Genomic DNA, 19,258 nt, shown 5'->3' on the forward strand with positions numbered 1-19,258 from the left:
TTACTGCTTGCTTGCAATGCTTCACCTTATGGAGTGGGACAGTAGTTTCACAAATAATGCATCTGGGGAAAGAATGACCAATAGTTTTTGCTTTGCGTACTCTGACTAATGCTGAATCTAACAATACTCAATTAGAAAAGGAAGTATTGAGTATAATTTTTGGTTTCAAATTTTTGATGCAAAGATTTCATCATTACTTACATGGTTGTCATTTCACATTATTGACCAATCATCGATCCTTAACTATTATTTTTGGCTGTATAAAGGCATACTTTTGTTAGCGCTAGCTGATTGCAAAGATGATTCACTGATCTTATCTGCACACTTCTACAGTATAAAGTAAACCAGAACAGATTATTAGCAATAATGGTTCACAGTTTACTTCACCAGAGTTTGAGGACTATCTCAAAGTAAATGGTATTCAGCATATAAAATCCACACCTTATCATCCAACAACAAATAGATTAGCTGAAAGATTCATGCAATCCTTGAACATTCTTTAAAAGCTTCAAGAGAGCAATGCTAGTTATGGCATTGTATGAATAGCTTTTTGGAATCTTATAGAAACACTACTCGTACGACCAGCCAAAGTTCACCACGCTTAAAGAGAGAGTTGAGAAATATGTTTGATTTGTTATCACCTCCAGAAACTTCAGAGATAGCAGAGCGTCAGCAACAATCTCAAGTTGCTAGACGAAAAGTGAGAGCAAAACAACACTCATTTCAACAAGGAGATTGAGTGTTTGCGTGTAATTATGCCACAAATTAGAAATGTTAATTTTAACTATAATTTTAGCAAAAACTGGCCTAATTTCTTACACGATTCAAAGTGAAATAGTTTGATGAAGCCATGCTGACCAATTGTTGTCATCTCAAAATGATTTCCCCGAATCATCTCCAGAAGCACCAACTTCTTTAGTCCCTATTATTGTGAATACTACCGTGGAAGACTGAGTTGAATCTGAATTGCCTGATGATTGTGTCTATTCTACTATACCATGTGAGAATGATGCAGAATTAGTTCCAAGAGAAGAAGTGTCTACTGAAGTTCAAAACCATACTTCTAGGGTCAAGGACAGTCAAATTCCAGAACATCGCATACAACCAAAGAGGAATAGACGTTCTCCTGATCGACTTTCTTATCGACTATGTCCAATGATTAATGATGGATAGTACTGTGTCTAGAGTATTAATGATCCTATGTATGACACCATATTAATTTGTTGACATGACCACAGAAGTAAAAGGGAAGGGATGTTATATATTTAAATGGCTGTATGATGGTTTTAAGAGCTGATGATGATATGATGGTGCTGTCAGTAGGGTGTTTCACAGGTTCCTGCTTTTAGTTTCAGTTTGTACTCCGTACAGAGAACATCTCTTTCAATAAACCTGTTGTGTGTTACTTTTCATCTATGTGTGCAAATCTTTCCTTTTTGTTTAAAACCTACAGCCCCTAATATAGTGAGGACATTACACTGTGCACCAAGCCAAGCTATTCCATTACAGCTACAACACTGGCATCTACTCAGCCATGTGGAGAATTGCCCAGATATGTCCTGTACACAAAGTGACGGACAAATCCAACCTCCATTGGTTGACTTTCAATCACCAATAAAGTGATGGAAGGGGTCATCAAGAGTGCTATCAAGCAGCACTTGCTTAGCAATAGCCTGCTCACAGATATTCAGTTTGGGTTCCCCCAAGGTCACTCAGCTCCTAACCTCATTACAGCTTTGGTTCCAACATGGATAAAAGAGTTGAATTCCAGAGGTGAGGTGAGAGTGACAGTCCTTAAGATGAAGACGACATTTGACAGAGTGTGGGATCAAGGAGACGTGGCAAAACTGGAGTCAATAGAAATCAGGAGGAAAACTCTCCATTGGTTGAAGTCATACCTAGCTAAAAGGAAGACATTCGTGGTTGTTGGAGGTCAGTGATCACAGTTCTAGGACATTACTGCAGGAGTTCCTCAGGGTAGTGTCCTCAGCCCAACCATCTTCAGCTGCTTCATCAATAACCTTTCTTCCAACATAAGGTTAGAAGTGGGATGTTCGCCGATGATTGCACAATGTTCAGCATCATTCGTGACTCCTCAGATACTGAAGCAGTTTGCGTCCAAATGCAGCAAGACCTGGACAATATCCAGGTTTGAGCTGACAAGTGATAAGAAGCACTTGCGCCACACAAGTGCCAGGCAGTGACTATCTCCAACAAGAGAGAAACTAATCAATGCTCCTTGTTAATCAGTGGCATTACCATCACTGACTCCCCTGGGGATCAATATCCTAGGGGTTATCATTGACCAGAAACTGAACTAGACTAGACATATAAATACTGTGGCTACAAGAGCAGGTCAGAGGCTATGAATCCTGCGGCAAATAGCTTATCTCCTGACTCCCAAAAGCCTGTCCACCATTTACAAGGCACAAATCAGGAGTGTGATGGAATACTCTCCATTTGCCTGGATAAGTGCAGCTCCTACAATACTCAAGATGCTTGACAGTATCCAGAACAAAGCAGCTCACTTGATTGGCATCCCATCCACAAACATTCACTCCCTCCACTATCGATGAACAGTAGCAACAATGTGTACCATCTACAAGACGCACTGCATCAACTCACCAAGGCTCCTAAGACAGCATCTTCCAAACTCACGTCCACTACCATCTAGAAGGACAAGGGCATCTGACACATGGGAACGCCAGCATCTGGAAGTTCCCCTCCAAGCCACTTACCACTGACTTGAAAATATTTCACTGTTTTGACGTCACTGGATCAAAATCCTGGAATTCCCTCCCTAAAAGCATTGTGGATCAACCCACAGCGATTCAAGAGGCAGCTCACCACCACCTTCTCAAGGGCATCTAGGGATGGGCAATAAATGCTGGCCAGCCAGCAATGCTCAAATCCCATGGAAGAATTTTTAAAATGGCAACATTTGATACTTACACCACTTTCACTGAGTTCAAACAGGAGAATCATAGAATCGTACAGTGCAGAAGGAGGCCATTTGGCCCATCAAGTCTGCACAGACAACAATCCCACCCAGGCCCTATCCCCATAGGCCCATGCATTTACCCTGCACATCTTTGAATGTGGGAGGAAACCAGAGCACCCAGAGGAAACCCACGCAGACATGGGGAGAACGTGCAAACTCCACACAGACAGTGACCCAAGCCGGGAATTGAACCGGGTCCCTGGCGCTGTGAGGCAGCAGTGCTAACCACTGTGCTGCCCACTGAGACCCACGAGTGCCAGGAATTAAAATCTCCTGCAGCTCACACAGTGAAAGGCTGGACAGATTCCTATCCACCATTGCCCCCACCCACAGGTCTCCTATCAGTAGTTTAAACTGGGGGTTTTTTGTTTACTATTTACTTCCCTTTTCCTTTAATGATTTTTAAGTCTGTCGTATCTATTCATTTTTCAATCAGTTCTTCACTACTGAGAACTATTGAACAGAGGATGAGCAGAGGATTTGGGCGGCACGGTGGCACAGTGGGTAGCACTGCTGCCTCACAGCGCCAGGGACCCGGGTTTGATTCCAAGGCTTGGATCACTGTCTGTGTGGAGTTTGCACGTTCTCCCCGTGTCTGCGTGGGTTTTCTCCGGATGCTCCGGTTTCCTCTCACACTCCAAAGATGTGCGGGTTAGGTGGATTGGCCATGCTAAATTGCCCCTTAGTGTCAGAGGGACTAGCTAGGGTAAATGCATGGGTTTATGGGGATAGGGCCTGGATGGGATTGTGGTCGGTGCAGACTCGATGGGCCGAATGGCCTCTTTCTGCACTGTATGATTCTATGACATAAATGGCAGTATAATATAGCAGCTGAAATCTGCTGCCAGTCACCAAGTGCATTGTTTCAGTAGCACTATTGTTTGATTAGTGCTTAAAAACTGGACCTCCTGAGAATGCCACATTCCTGGCAGACATGATTTCCTGCACTCCTGTAAAAATAAACCTGCTAATATCTATATTAATAATTAACAATGGGCTACCAATCACCATGCTACTAAAGTCTGGCTTGTTACCTCGAGCTTTCTCATCTTCAACAGTGGAAAACACATTTCCCTCATTTGTTTGTATTCAATCATTGAGATCCTGACTGCTTCAGAAATTCTCTAACAGTGTAAGAAATCGACAAAGGAACTAATGAAAGGAAGTCCCAGCTGAGATGTCATCATGTGAAGCGCGAATGCCCATTGTTCCCATGAAGGCTCAGAAGGTGTTGATGAAGCAATATTGTTTTTGTGTAGGCCAGTTCCCTCAGGTGGCTAAATTTCAGCCTGAATGATGATTGCCATTAAGTGTACCGACAGTGATAGTCGGCCAGTACAACTCAGAGGACAAGTTGAAGCAGGGCAGCTGAAGCAGCAACATCTTTACAATGACAGCAACAGAGAAACTTGTGTTTCTACACCATCGCTGATGGAGCAAAAACACCCCGAAGGGCTTCACGGAAACATTATCAAACAAAATTTGACACTTAGCCACATAAGCAGATAATTGGGGATGATGAGTAAAGGTTTGATCAAAGAGGTATCTTTTAGTGGGTGTAAATTAGGGTACAGAGGCAGAGGGTGGAATTTTCTTGTCCCGCCCACCGCAGGAATCATAGCAGGCGGGACACAGACCATGCAAAGGCCCGTTGACTTCGGGTGGAATTTTCCAGTCTTGTGGTGAGCACGGCTGGAAAATCCCACCCAAAGAGATTCAGGAGGGAACTTCAGAACTTGAAGGAGGAAACAGTCCAGACTAGTATTCTTATTTCCCCTTTTTACCACTTTTCCTTCAAAAGCACCCACGCAAACTTCATTTTTTCTACGACTACATTTCAAAACTACTTAATTGGGTGTAAAACTCTTTGGGACGGCCTAAGGTTATGGGAAGTGCTATATCAATGTGAGAGTTGCTTTCCACATTATTTCTCTGTTAACTTGATATTAATATGAAGGTAGAAATCACTGCTGCAGCAATGAAAGCAGGCAAGCATCACGTGACATCCCTTCCATCTGTTATCTATTTGAGGGATTATACCACTTACAAACTGCCCAATAGTACAGGTTTCAACAAGTCTATCCATAGCTAGAAATATTGCGAAATCTAGATAGGTGCTTAGACCCTATGACCTGCTATAGTGTCTTGCAAGCAAGTTGAAACAGCCACACAAAGCTGCCTGTTCTGCTTCCTTCCCTCGTATTCACCCTATGCCAGTGCTTTGGTCTGCTTGTCCAGTTCATTGTTGCTATGTTTGAATCAGTTGGTAGAAACCTCGGGCACTGTGGGCCCACTGTGGGGGTGGGATACAGAAAACAGGACAGTTTCCAGATCCTAAACCCACTCTCTGGCAGGGGGGAGAAGATAGTCACTGACCTACAATTTTCACAGAGGTGGGAGTGGGGCTGCACCCAACCTAAGAAGGAAAGGTCCTGCCGGAAATGCTAACCCATACGCAGACTGCCGCTGGGTGCCTGGCTCCTCATCATGGTAAGAAACAAGAGGCCGACTGGAAAATCCCAGTCCCTTAACGAGTTCTTAATAAATCCTATTAGAATCCCTACAGTGCAGAGGGAGATCATTCAGCCCCTCACGCCTGTAGTGACAACAATCCCACACAGGCCCTATCTCCGTAGCCCCACGCAAATGCCCTGCTAATCCCCCTGGCACTAGGGGGCAATTTAGAATGGCCAATCAACCTAACCCACACAACTTTGGAGTGTGGGAGGAAACCGGAGCACCTGGAGGAAACACACGCAGGCATGGGGAGAACATGCAAATTCCACACAGGCAGTCACCTGAGAACAAAGAACAATACAGCACAGGAACAGGCCCTTCGGCCCTCCAAGCCTGCACCAATCATGTGTTCCTAACTAGACCATCCGTTTATATCCCTCTATTCCCAGTCTGTTCATGTGGCTATCTAGATAAGTCTTAAATGATCCTAGCGTGTCTGCCTCAACCACCTTGCTTGGCAGTGCATTCCAGGCCCCCACCACCCTCTGTGTAAAATACGTCCCCCGCATATCTGTATTGAACCTTGCCCCCCTTACCTTGAACTTGTGACCCCTTGTGTTTGTCATTTCCGACCTGGGAAAAAGCTTCCAACTGTTCACCCTATCTATGCCGTTCATAATTTTATAAACTTCTATTAGGTCGCCCCTCAACCTCCGTCTTTCCAGGGAGAACAACCTTAGTTTACTCAATCTCGCCTCACAGCTGATACCCTCCATACCAGGCAACATCCTGGTAAACCTTTTCTGCACTCTCTCCAAAGCCTCCACATCCTTCTGGTAGTGTGGCGACCAGAACTGGATGCAGTATTCCAAGTTCTGGCTGAGTTCCTGAGGCCGGAATCAAACCCGGTTCCCTGGCGCTGTGAGAACAAAGAACAAAGAACAAAGAACAATACAGCACAGGAACAGGCCCTTCGGCCCTCCAAGCCCGCGCCGCTCCCCGGTCCAGGATTGAATCCTGAATCCAGGATCCCCGCCCAATTTTCCAGCCTATCTACATACCAATATCCTATCCACCGAGCTGTCCCTCACAGCTATGATGCTTTGTTCATTACACCTATTAACTTACCCCCACCCCCCCATTCCAGACCATGTGATCTCCAGGGAGAGGCGAAAACCCAGAGTGAAAAACCCCAGGGCCAATATGGGGGAAAAAAAAAAAAATCTGGGAAATTCCTCTCCGACCCCCTGAGGCGATCGAAACGAGTCCAGGAGATCACAATGGCCCCGATCGGAAAATGCTTCCCAACCCTAGTCATTTCCACTTCCACGAACACCATATGAATTCCCTGCCCCCGAGACAGGTTCCCAACTATCCGCAGTCTCACTCTGTACTGGCACCAGCAAGATGATCGTAGAATGAAGCCTTGAAACGAGAAACCAGGAACAATTAGCCCGCGCCGCTCCCTGGTCCAAACTAGACCACTCTTTTGTATCCCTCCATTCCCACTCCGTTCATATAGCTGTCTAGATAAGTCTTAAATGTTCCCAGTGTGTCCGCCTCCACCACCTTGCCCGGCAACACATTCCAGGCCCCCACGACCCTCTGTGTGAAATATGTCCTTCTGATATCTGTGTTAAACCTCCCCCCCTTCACCTTGAACCTATGACCCCTCGTGAACGTCACCACCGACCCGGGGAAAAGCTTCCCACCGTTCACCCTATCTATGCCTTTCATAATTTTATACACCTCTATTAAGTCTCCCCTCATCCTCCGTCTTTCCAAGGAGAACAACCCCAGTTTCCCCAATCTCTCCTCATAACCAAGCCCCTCCATACCAGGCAACATCCTGGTAAACCTCCTCTGTACTCTCTCCAAAGCCTCCACGTCCTTCTGGTAGTGTGGCGACCAGAACTGGACGCAGTATTCCAAATGCGGCCGAACCAACGTTCTATACATCTGCAACATCAGACCCCAACTTTTATACTCTATGCCCCGTCCTATAAAGGCAAGCATGCCATATGCCTTCTTCACCACCTTCTCCACCTGTGACGTCACCTTCAAAGATCTGTGGACTTGCACACCCAGGTCCCTCTGCGTCTCTACACCCTTTATGGTTCTTCCATTTATCGTGTAGCTCCTCCCTACATTATTCCCACCAAAATGCATCACTTCGCATTTATCAGGATTGAACTCCATCTGCCATTTCCTTGCCCAAATTTCCAGCCTATCTATATCCTTCTGTAGCCTCTGACAATGTTCCTCACTATCTGCAAGTCCTGCCAGTTTTGTGTCGTCCGCAAACTTACTGATCACCCCAGTTACTCCTTCTTCCAGATCATTTATATAAATCACAAACAGCAGAGGTCCCAATACAGAGCCCTGCGGTACACCACTAGTCACAGGCCTCCAGCCGGAAAAAGACCCTTCCACTACCACCCTCTGTCTTCTATGACCAAGCCAGTTCTCCACCCATCTAGCCACCTCCCCCTTTATCCCATGGGATCCAACCTTTTTCACTAGCCTACCATGAGGGACTTTGTCAAACGCTTTACTAAAGTCCATATAGACAACATCCACGGCCCTACCTTCGTCAACCATTTTGGTCACTTCTTCAAAAAACACCACCAGGTTCGTGAGGCATGACCTCCCTCTCACAAAACCATGTTGACTATCGTTAATGAGTTTATTCCTTTCTAAATGCGCATACATCCTATCTTTAAGAATCTTCTCCAACAACTTCCCCACCACGGACGTCAAGCTCACCGGCCTATAATTACCCGGGTTATCCTTCCTACCCTTCTTAAATAACGGGACCACATTAGCTATCCTCCAATCCTCTGGGACCTCACCTGTGTCCAGTGACGAGACAAAGATTTGCGTCAGAGGCCCAACGATTTCACCTCTCGTCTCCCTGAGCAGCCTTGGAAAGATTCCATCAGGCCCTGGGGATTTGTCAGTCTTTATATTCTCTAACAAACCTAACACTTCCTCCTTTGTAATGGAGATTTTCTCCAACGGTTCAACACTCCCCTCCGAGACACTCCCAGTCAACACATCCCTCTCCTTAGTGAATACCGACGCAAAGTATTCATTTAGGATCTCCCCTACCTCTTTGGGCTCCAAGCATAAGTCCCCACTTTTGTCCCTGAGAGGTCCGATTTTTTCCCTTACAACCCTTTTGTTCCTAACGTATGAATAAAATGCCTTGGGATTCTCCTTAATCCTGTCCGCCAAGAACATTTCGTGACCCCTTTTTGCTCTTCTAATTCCCCGTTTGAGTATTTTCCTACTTTCATTATACTCCTCCAGAGCTCCCTCCGTTTTTAGCTGCTTGGACCTAACATACGCCTCTCTTTTCCTTTTGACCAGTCCCTCAATTTCCCTGGTTATCCACGGTTCTCTAATCCTACCCTTCCTATCCTTCTTTTTTACAGGCACATGCTTGTCCTGTAGCCCTAACAACCGTTCCTTAAAAGACTGCCACATACCAGATGTGGATTTACCCTCAAACAGCCTCTCCCAATCAAGAGCTGCCAATTTCTGCCTGATCCCAATAAAGTTAGCCTTCCCCCAATCCAACACCTTACCCTTGGGACACCACTCATCCTTTTCCATCACTATCCTAAAGCTAACAGAATTGTGGTCACTATTTGCCACATGTTCCCCGACCAAAACTTTGAAGACCTGACCGGGCTCATTCCCCAGCACCAGGTCCAGTATAGCCCCCTCTCTAGTTGGGCTGTCCACATATTGTTCCAACGAACCCTCCTGTACACATTTTACAAATGCCTCCCCATCCAGAGTCCCTGCCCTCAGCGATTTCCAGTCTATACCAGGGAAATTGAAGTCTCCCACTACAACAACCCTATATTTCCTGCACCTATCCAGTATCTCCTGACATATCCATTCTTCCACTTCCCTTGGGCTGTTGGGGGGCCTGTAGTACACCCCCAACATAGTGACTGCGCCTTTCCTGTTTCTAAGCTCCACCCAGAGTGACTCGCTACACGACTCCTCCGAATTGTCCTCCCTCTGCACCGCTGTAATATGCTCTCCAACCAATACCGCTACTCCCCCACCTCTTTTGGCCCCTCCTCTGTCTCGCCTAAAACACTTGTACCCTGGAATATTCAGCTGCCAGTCCTGTCCCTCTTTCAACCAAGTCTCCGTCACCGCAACCACATCCAAATTCCTCGTGCCCATTAAGGCCCCAAGTTCGTCTGTTTTACCTGCTACGCTCCTTGCATTGAAGTATAAGCACTCCAGACCCCCAGGCTCAGTGAGGTCGTCCTCCCCCAGAGTGCTCTTCTTCTTTGCCAGCCTTGTCCCAGCCCTAAGCTCGTCCCCAGCCACCACACTTATAGACCTAATAGTTTGATCCCCACCCCCCTGCCATACTAGTTTAAACCCCCCCGAACTGCCTTAACAAAGCTCCCAGCCAGGATATTTGTGCCCTTCCAACTTAGTTGTGACCCCTCCCTCTTGTACAGGTTCCATCCTCTCCTGAAAACCTCCCATTGGTCTATGAAAATAAAGCCCTCCCTCCTGGACCAGTCCTTTAGCAGTGCTAACCACTGTGCCACTGTGCTGCCCTATTAGTTGCCTGCCTTGTGGGAATGGGCAGCCTTGCCAGTCAGGAACCCGCTCACCTGTAAAGTGGTTACCCAGAAACAGTGCTGAGAAGCCACACACACTGTATACTGCCGCTACCTTTAGGCCCAACTTGTTTCATAACCTTGAGAGACCTGCCTAAAAATTCTGTATCTCGTCTCTTGATCAGGACATTGTGTGTTTGAGCTCTTGTGACAGTGATTCAGTGCACAATCTGGGCTTAATGTGTACTGAGAGAGTACTGCAATGTTGGAGTTGCCAATATTTTCATTATAGTGTTAGCCTTATGATCCTACCTGATTCTTCTAACGTTTCAGCTGGACACTAAAAATTGATGACACTGTACTGAGAAGAACAAAGAATTCTCCTGGTGTCTTTGCCATTGTTTCTTCCACAGTGAATGCAAAGTAAAAATCACATTCATTCATTCATTTAGCCCTGGCTGTCTCTGAGATGTTGCTTGTGCAGAATAGAGCCACATTATGCTTACACAATAAGTCACTATATTTAAAAAATAATTACTGCATAAAGCACTTTCATCTGTTTTGCCATGGAAGATCTGATGGAAATTCAAGCATTATTATCCATTAAAGCTTAGGTTTTACCTTGCTGAAAGCCCCCGTTCTCCCATTAGCTTTCTTTGATATTGTTTCATTTATTGGAATCTGTTCTTAATGGGTTTCGGCTGAGTTCTACCAGACAAAGGGAGAAAAGGCTGAAATGCAAATTATCTTATTACTTTCAAGCAATGGTCTTTATTTCCTAACATAGAATCTATAGAACCATAGAATCCCTAAGTGCAGAAAGAGGCCATTCAGCCCATTGAGTCTGCACCGACTTTCTAAAGACCATTACACCTAGGCATACCCTCCCACCCTCTCCCTCCAACCCCACACATTCACCGTGGTCAATCCACCTGACCTACACATCTTTGGACACTAAGGGGCAATTGAGCATGGCCAATCCACCTGACCTACACATCTTTGGACACTAAGGGGCAATTGAGCATGGCCAATCCACCTGACCTACACATCTTTGGACACTAAGGGGCAATTGAGCATGGCCAATCCACTTTACCTGCACATCTTTGGACTGTGGGAGGAAACCGTAGCACATGGAGGAAACCCACGCAGACACGGGGAGAAGGTGCAGCCTCCTGACAGTCACCCGAGGCCACAATCAAACCCTGAACCTTGGCGCTGTGAGGCATCAGTGCTAACCACTGTGCCACCGTGCCATCCTTAACATATCGTACCTGCTCCTCATTGTCAATATTTGCTGCAGTTCCCTCTAATTTTACTGAGATTTTCTCACCTTGGCCCAGTGATCCAATATCCAATATACAATATACAGGTTTGTTATAATGCATGAGGGCTGATGCTGCATGATCTGCCGATTGGTGACAGTGTCCAACTTTATCCTCCCTCACCTCTGGTAGTAAGCTGAACCCCGAGTTCCACTGCGATGATTCCCAGATAGAAATGCAAAGCAGCTTTATAATCACTGCCAACAAAAAAGTATTAAAATCAGCATTTATTTTTCAATTGGAAATACTCTACAAGTCAGCAGGGAGTTGAAACATTTTGAATTTATTTTTGTTGTCCAGAATTTTCCAGTCAACCTTAGCTGTGAAGAGGATTTTTAATATCAGATAACAGGTCATGACGTGTACTGTGAAAACATAGCCATTACCTCAAACAATCGTCTTCTTTCTTTCACACATCACTTTTACTTCCTTTTTCTCAGAATGATTGATGTTGGAGGACAGAGGTCGGAGAGGAAGAAGTGGATTCACTGCTTCGAAGGAGTTACGTGTATTATTTTTTGTGCTGCTTTGAGTGCGTACGACATGGTGTTGGTTGAAGATGAGGAAGTGGTGAGTGTTACATCAGAGCAGCTCGACATTGTTTAAACATTTGTGTCTCAGTCACTTCCCTTGAACACCATCCTGTTTCTAAGGATGTACAGGATGCTTGTGACTTTGTCAAGTAATATGCCCACGTTCTTTCAAGGGGAAATGACACAATGTTCAGATGTTCCGTTAAGCCTTTCTTAAATAATGCAAGATGGGGTTGTATTTGCCTCAATTCACTGATTTTAGTTGATGCAATACCAGCCATGAAAGACTCATGTTTGCTTAAATTACATAAATTTAGCCAAATAGGTGGGCCTGAGTAAAAAGCAGAGCAATCGATGTTTGTCACATATTTATTGTACATTTAACACCAACTGAAATTGGTACAAATGAGTGAAAAGTAGTAAAGTTATTGATGTTCCCAAGAAGAGTTATTATAATGGACAAAATCTTACCTCAAAATGGCGGAGTGTTGGTTCCGGCGGGAAAAACGGAATGATTCCTGCCACAGTGCAAGCCTTCCCTCTGCAGCGCCAGGTTGTGGAGAGCACAACAGACACCAGTGATGTGGGAGACCCTCTTGGGCCTATCGTATAGGGCACCCCCAACTGGTCCAGGCACGAGAACTGCATCTTCAGCAGGCCATTCGCCTGCCCACGTACGTTGCAACATGAGCCTCGTTATAACAAGTCTCAGCAGGTGTCTGTGGTCTCTGCGCTGGTGTCATCAGCCACCTCCTGAGTGGACACTCCTTGTCCCCGAGGAGCCACCCCTCCGGCCATTGCTCTCCCTCAAAGATGGCTGGGATTTGAGAGCGCCCCAGATGTAGCTGTCATAGACACTCCTGGGAAACACACCTGCATGAAGCGCATCGTGTGGTGAACAGCACATCGAGGGAGGTGCATCCCTTGCAGGTCATGAATGGCACCACATTGCACCATGGAGCACACAGGACCACTTAGTGCAGACAATTAAACCTCGTATTTGAGGCAAGCCTGCTAAGTGGGCAAAGCCCATGGTCCTAGTATCCTGGCTTGCCTGGTCCCGGTCCAAGTTAATATACAGGTGAGCCCTCACATATAACCTCCCGGATAGATTTGTGTGTGGCTGACTGGCGTGGCAGGTGCCATGCAGGCTGCCTGTGCTGCCCTGGAATGAGCCACATGTAGAAATTCAGAGATTAAGAGTCACAGGCAGTGGGTGTCCTCTCATTCCATGTGGTGTCAGTTCTTGTAGGGTCTGGCAGAGGTGGTCCACCATTCCCTGGGCAGATGCAGCCTTCTACGGCATTGAATCTCAGACATTTGCAGGTATGAAGACTACCGTCGTCGGAATCCCCTCAGCTGATACCCATGAGGCTTAAGCATCTGTGGTGCTGCTCCTGGAACAGCAACAGGCCCAGCTTCTCTCTCCTCCACCAGGCACTGGTCCTCGCCGGTGCCACGGCACATCAGTGTCTCTGCTGCTGCTGTATGGCATTAAGTAGGATAGGATAGCCAACTTGACAGACTCCATGATCCTCCAGACCACGCACTGTAAAGAAGAAAAAACCACCGTGAGCCATAAGGATTTGTGAGAGAGTCCCAATCCTCATTCCCCAATCCCTCTGGGACTACCACCCAATGGCAGCACACTCACAATGTGCCTCAACGCCAACCCTCACACCCTCCACTCTGACACTATAGCTACATCTCCACATTGGTCCTTGTCAACCCCAACAGGATGCAGTGCATGGACCCCCCAGGGTCTCAGTGGCATGAAACACCCCCGGCCCCAGATTTCAGCCTTAATATATATAAATAATCTGGTTTAAGCATGGGGCGCATGCTACAAAAATTTACAGATGACATAAATTTAGGAGCATGAAATAGGAATGAGGAGCACCACAGGCAAGTTCAGGTTGGATAGGTAGGTGCTAAATGAAATTTGATATGGAGAGTGAATGAGATGACATACATTAAACATTAAAATGGTTTCATAAAGAGGCATATGAGATCCTTAGGTTTATAAACAATAGTATAGAGTAGACATGCAAGGAGGCCATGCTAAATCTATAGAAAAATCTGGTGAGGTTGCACTTATGTTCAGTTTTGGGTGCCCAGAAGCAATGACATGCACAACAGCATCTGGTGAAGAGGAAAGACTTGAGAAACGGAAACTCTTTTACAACAATGAGGTTAACACAAGATCTGATAAAGATGCTCAACATTGAGGGGTTTTGATCAGCTAAACCTGAAACAAATGTCCAAATGTGTACATTATTTATCTGTCAATCACCTTTTGGTTCTCCGACATAAGGGGCAAGAGATACTGTCACCATCAAAGAATCTCTCCTCATTTGGTCCATTGATGTTCAAATTAACACACAAAAGCTTAGTGGGATAGCCTTAACCTATCATAGCCTTAACCTATCATAACCTATCAAATGTATCACATACTACATGATACATTTAGGGCGGCACAGTGACACAGTGGTTAGCACTGCTACTTCAGTGCCAGGGACCCAGGTTCGATTCCTGGCTTGGGTCACTGTCTGTGCGGAGTCTGTACGTTTCCCTCGTGTCTGCATGGGTTTCCTCCGGGTGCTCCAGTTTCCTCCCACAGTCTGAAAGACGTGCTGATTAGGTTCATTGTCCATGCTAAATTCTCCCTCAATGTGCCTGAACAGGCGCCGGAGTGTGGCAACTAGGGGATTTTTCACAGTAACTTCTCTACAGTGTTAATGTAAGCCTACTTGTGACAATAATAAACAAACTTAACTTAAACTTGCACTTTGGGTTACAGATGCATCAGAGAGAGATAGAGAGGCTTTAATTTCTCGTGAGTTTTCTGACCATTTAACGACTGTTTGCTCACAGAACCGAATGCACGAAAGCCTACAACTTTTCAACAGCATCTGCAACAACAGATACTTTGCCACCACTTCCATTGTGCTGTTTCTCAACAAAAAAGATCTCTTTGAAGAAAAGGTGAAAAAGGTTCCCCTCAGAATCTGCTTCCCAGAATACAATGGTAAGAGTTTGTTGTATTGCTCACGCACTGTGTTGAATCAGAACAAGTCTTAGCTTTAGCTTTTCCTGTGATGATTACAGTTTACAATTTTAGATTAAGATTCATCTCTAGACAGCAATTTTCATGATTCATGGAATTGCATAAATTTTGTCCAAGAGATTCATCAATTTTAATTTTACATTGGAAACTAATTAATTCTGATGAGCTGGCAAAAGCTGTGATTATACATCAGACTTAATGTGGGCACCTTTTCCGAGGATATTATTTTAGTCTTTGAAATCAGATGGAAAATGAGTGAAGTAGATTTCAATGTCGGATTTGACTTGGCAACTGTTCCTATTGCGAAAATAAATGAACCATCAGGAACATATTGCTGTTGGTTCGAGTTCACTGTGCACAAATTGGTAGCTGTGGTTCCTACATTACAACAGTGACTATTTTTCAAATCATGGAAAGGGCTATATAAAAACAAGTCTTTCTTTTCTCTTGCTGTGCAAAATCAGGAGACAAAATTTGAGGCTTTTCTTAGCACCAAAGGTGTTCTTTCCTGTTTCTTTCTGACTCAGTTGCCCCTATGGCCAGTTTGGAATAACCATGTGCATGTGAGGCTCTTCCATTGAACCAACAGAGCAGCTACAACTGCACAGGCTATTGTGCATGTCTGTGTTACCATTGAGGTCTTCATTGGCTTGGAAAGAGTTCAGCTGGATGCGAGAAGAACTTGTTAAAACGCAGTCAATACTTGTCTCTGAATGAACTTCAGAGAGTAGTCATCTCTAACACTCTGTGGCCAAAACTTTAAATAGTCTTGAAGTGATAAGCAACTTGCATGTCATTTTCATACATTTCCCTGAGCTCCCAAGAGCTCACTGGGGGCGATCTTACCAAAAGAATTCTAAGTGTTGAATGCGCGTGAAAATGGGAGAGAATCGGGAGTTAAAAATCCAATCTTACCACACTCTGAGGAAAAAATGAAGCAAGGTCTGTTTCCCGGAAGCAGAGGGAGGGGGCGGAGCCCAAACTCACCCGAAAGCCGGCACCTTATAGCAGAGGGCACTATTGCGCATGATTAGATCTCTCTGGAACAGCACAGAACAGAGAAATCTGTCACTGCCTCCCCCAGCTATCGATGGACTCCATGGCTGTCCCTCCCACATGGACCAGCTGATCACTCCCCCTCCCCCCCACATGGGCCGGCCAATCATCCCTCCTCCCTCCACACAGACCGGTTTATCCCAACCTCCCCCGCACGGACCGGATGTTCGCCCCCACCCCCCCCCCTCCCCCCCCCAGCACAGAGCAGAGAATAGTCACCCAAATGCCCCCCACCCGCCCCCCCCCAGATCCTGGTCTATTGCCAATTGCAGAGTATGCAACGTCCACCTACCTGCCTCCCCTTAGGTTCACCCCATTCAGGCCTTGCCCCTCCTAGCAGGCCCTACCCCCTCCCCTCAGGCCCCAACTCCTTGGCAGTGCCCAGTGACTGGTGAGCACTGCCAATATGCCAGGATGGCAGTGCCAGGATGCCTGGTGGGCAGTGCCAGGGTGCCAGGCTGGCACTGCCCAAGCAGCACCCCCCCCCCAACCCCCCCCTCCCCCACTTCCTGGGGGGCCTCAAAAGCCTCCAGTCCTACTGGCAAGCCCATCACGACAGGTCCCTGTTGATGGGGACCATATGTGACCCTCGCCGGTGAGGCCATGAAGGTAAGTGAGCCCAGACAGCTGCCTCTATTTAACATCAAATTTAAATATTAAAATCAGCCTTGCACCCTTTTCTTGTGCAAGACTGATCTCGCCAGATATCTGGTGCCTGTAAGATCATGAGAGGCAAGAAATCTGTTGCGATCCTGATTATTCGGCATCCTTGTGATCGTACCAGCTCGCCCTGGCCATCGACCAACGGGGCAAGAAGGTAAGATCATCTCTATTATCTCCATTCAGAACAATGATTAGCTACTCCTCAACTCTACCAGTACCAAGATTTCTGGCACACTCAAAGAAAGGACAAAGAACAATGAACAAAGAAAATTACAGCACAGGAATAGGCCCTTCGGCCCTTCAAGCCTGTGCTGATCATGATGCCCTAACTGAATTTAAAAAACCTTCTGCCCTTACACGGTCCGCATCCCTCTATTTCCTCCCTAGTCATGTGCTCATCCCGATGTCTCTTAAATGTTGCTAATGTGCCTGCTTCCACCACCTCCTCTGGCAGCACATTCCGGGCACCCACCACTCTCTGTGTGAAAAACTTCCCCCGCATGAAAAACCTCCCTTAAACTCTCCCCATCTTACCTTGAACCTGTGCCCCCTTGTAATTGACACTTTCACCCTGGAAAAAAGCCTCTGACTATCTGCCCTATTTATGCCTTTCATCATTTTGTAAACCTCTATCAGGCCTCCCCTCAGCCTCCGTCTTTCCAGTGAAAACAATACGAGCTTATTCAAGCTCTCCTCATAGTCAACACCCTCGAGACCAGACAACATCCTGGTGAGCTCTCTTTGCACTCAAACTGAATTCAACCTAAAAGGTCTGTACCTCACCTCAGACCTCCTATCATCTCCATTACCTTCTTTCCTGTCTTCAGATTGCACTAGTATTTTGACTGTGCCATCATGGGCCTCGTGAATTCCAGATACATTTACTGACTCTTCCTCCTTGAGCTGAACACACAGTTTGATCCTCATTAGCCACTCTTACTCTCCCAGGGCCTCATTACATCGGATCTTCATACCTCTGTGCTTCCTCCACCCTTTCAGGCAGACTTCTCGAATTCTCAGAATTTCTTGTGTGTTAGTTGCTGGGTACAAACCTAGGAGCAAAGACAATCAACTGCAGGGGCCCTCACTTTTGCAACAATGTTTGCAAACTACAGGCAATGTGTGTCCTGCGATCGGCCATCATGTGATTAAACCTCGAGTTAACCCATCCAACAAGAATTGACAATCCAGCGAAAGAAAGAAGACAAGAAAGCAGAACAGAGAGGAGTATTAAAAGACAAAAGTCAAACTAAATAGAATGCACTGGTCTGTCTTTTAATTTTTTGGAGGGTGGTCTTAGAAAAATTGAATTTTAGTTTAGGTATTAGTGTCACAAGTAGGCTCACATTCACACTGCAATGACGTTACTATGAAAATCCCCGAGTCGCCATGCTCCAGCGCCTGTTCGGGTACACGGAGGGAGAATTTAGCATGGCCAATGCACCTAACCAGCATGTCTTTCGGCTTGTGGGAGGAAACCGGAGCACTCAGAGGAAACCCATGCAGACATGGGGAGAACGCGGAAGCTCCGCACAGACAGTGACCCAAGCTGGGAATCGAGCCTGGGTCCCTGGCGCAGTGAGGCAGCAGTGCTAACCACTGTGCCACCGTGCCACCCTCACTTTATCAGCCGAGGTTAGTTTTTTGAGCGTACGCTCCAAAGACACAGCTTTTCCCATTGGGAGCACGTCAGGAATTTGGGTGCAAATTCCTCATGACATTCCCTATTAATTTTAATGACTGAAAAATTGCAATCAGCATATGCTTGAATTTACAATTTTGTCTCAGATTGGCAAAGTTTCACATGAAGAAAGAAAATGTACAAAATTACCACAGCTTGCCCAGTCATGACAAATAGAAAGATCAGTCATGAGTGAAGGAAAGCAAGTAGGCATTGTGGTGTTAAAAATATCTTTAATTTGTTATAACTGAAATCTGAAGGATGTCCCACTCCACGGATTTCAATCATAGTTGATAGAAAGCTCTTTTTAAACTCAGAACCTTCATAAATTTCAATTCTAAATGATGGTCACAATAATTGTATATCATCAACTGAAAACATGACGGCGGTTTGACATTTTAGCTGTGACAGGAACTCATTTTTTGTTCATTTGTGGAATTTTGGATATGCGAAAGTTTATGAAGCAAGGAGGTTGGGGGATTGGCCAAGAGAACATCAGAATAGCTGAGTCAGGGGGTGAGAAATGAGAGTTTTAGCCCAGGATGAGCTGGTCTTTGTGCAAAGTCAGGTTATGTTACAGAGGTGGAAGTAGGCAAACTCTGCAGTAGAGAGAAAATTGGGTCAAAATCTCAATAAAGATTCAATAGGATACTGAGATCGCGAACTGTCTGACTAAACGTGATGTGGAGATGCCAGCGTTGGACTGGGGTAAGCACAGTAAGAAGTCTCACAACACCAGGTTAAAGTCTAACAGGTTTATTTGGCAGCACTAGCTTTCGGAGCCCCAAGCCCCTTCTTCACCTGAAGAAGGGGCTTAGGGCTCCGAAAGCTAGTGCTGCCAAATAAACCTGTTGGACTTTAACCTGGTGTTGTGAGACTT

The 19,258-nt window shown here is 45.9% G+C and overlaps 1 protein-coding gene across 1 annotated transcript in view; it reads left to right on the forward strand.

Annotated features, from left to right (window-relative positions):
* Positions 1 to 19,258, forward strand: part of LOC144507577 (guanine nucleotide-binding protein G(t) subunit alpha-2-like) — an 85,611-nt gene that overhangs the window by 46,560 nt on the left and 19,793 nt on the right. The window contains exons 6-7 of the mRNA XM_078234725.1: positions 11,819 to 11,948; positions 14,786 to 14,939. Of these exons, the coding sequence (XP_078090851.1) occupies positions 11,819 to 11,948; positions 14,786 to 14,939 (284 nt within the window). The remainder of the gene's footprint in view (positions 1 to 11,818; positions 11,949 to 14,785; positions 14,940 to 19,258) is intronic.

The sequence above is a fragment of the Mustelus asterias genome, chromosome 19 (assembly GCF_964213995.1).
Source record: "Mustelus asterias chromosome 19, sMusAst1.hap1.1, whole genome shotgun sequence".
NCBI lineage: Eukaryota > Metazoa > Chordata > Chondrichthyes > Carcharhiniformes > Triakidae > Mustelus > Mustelus asterias.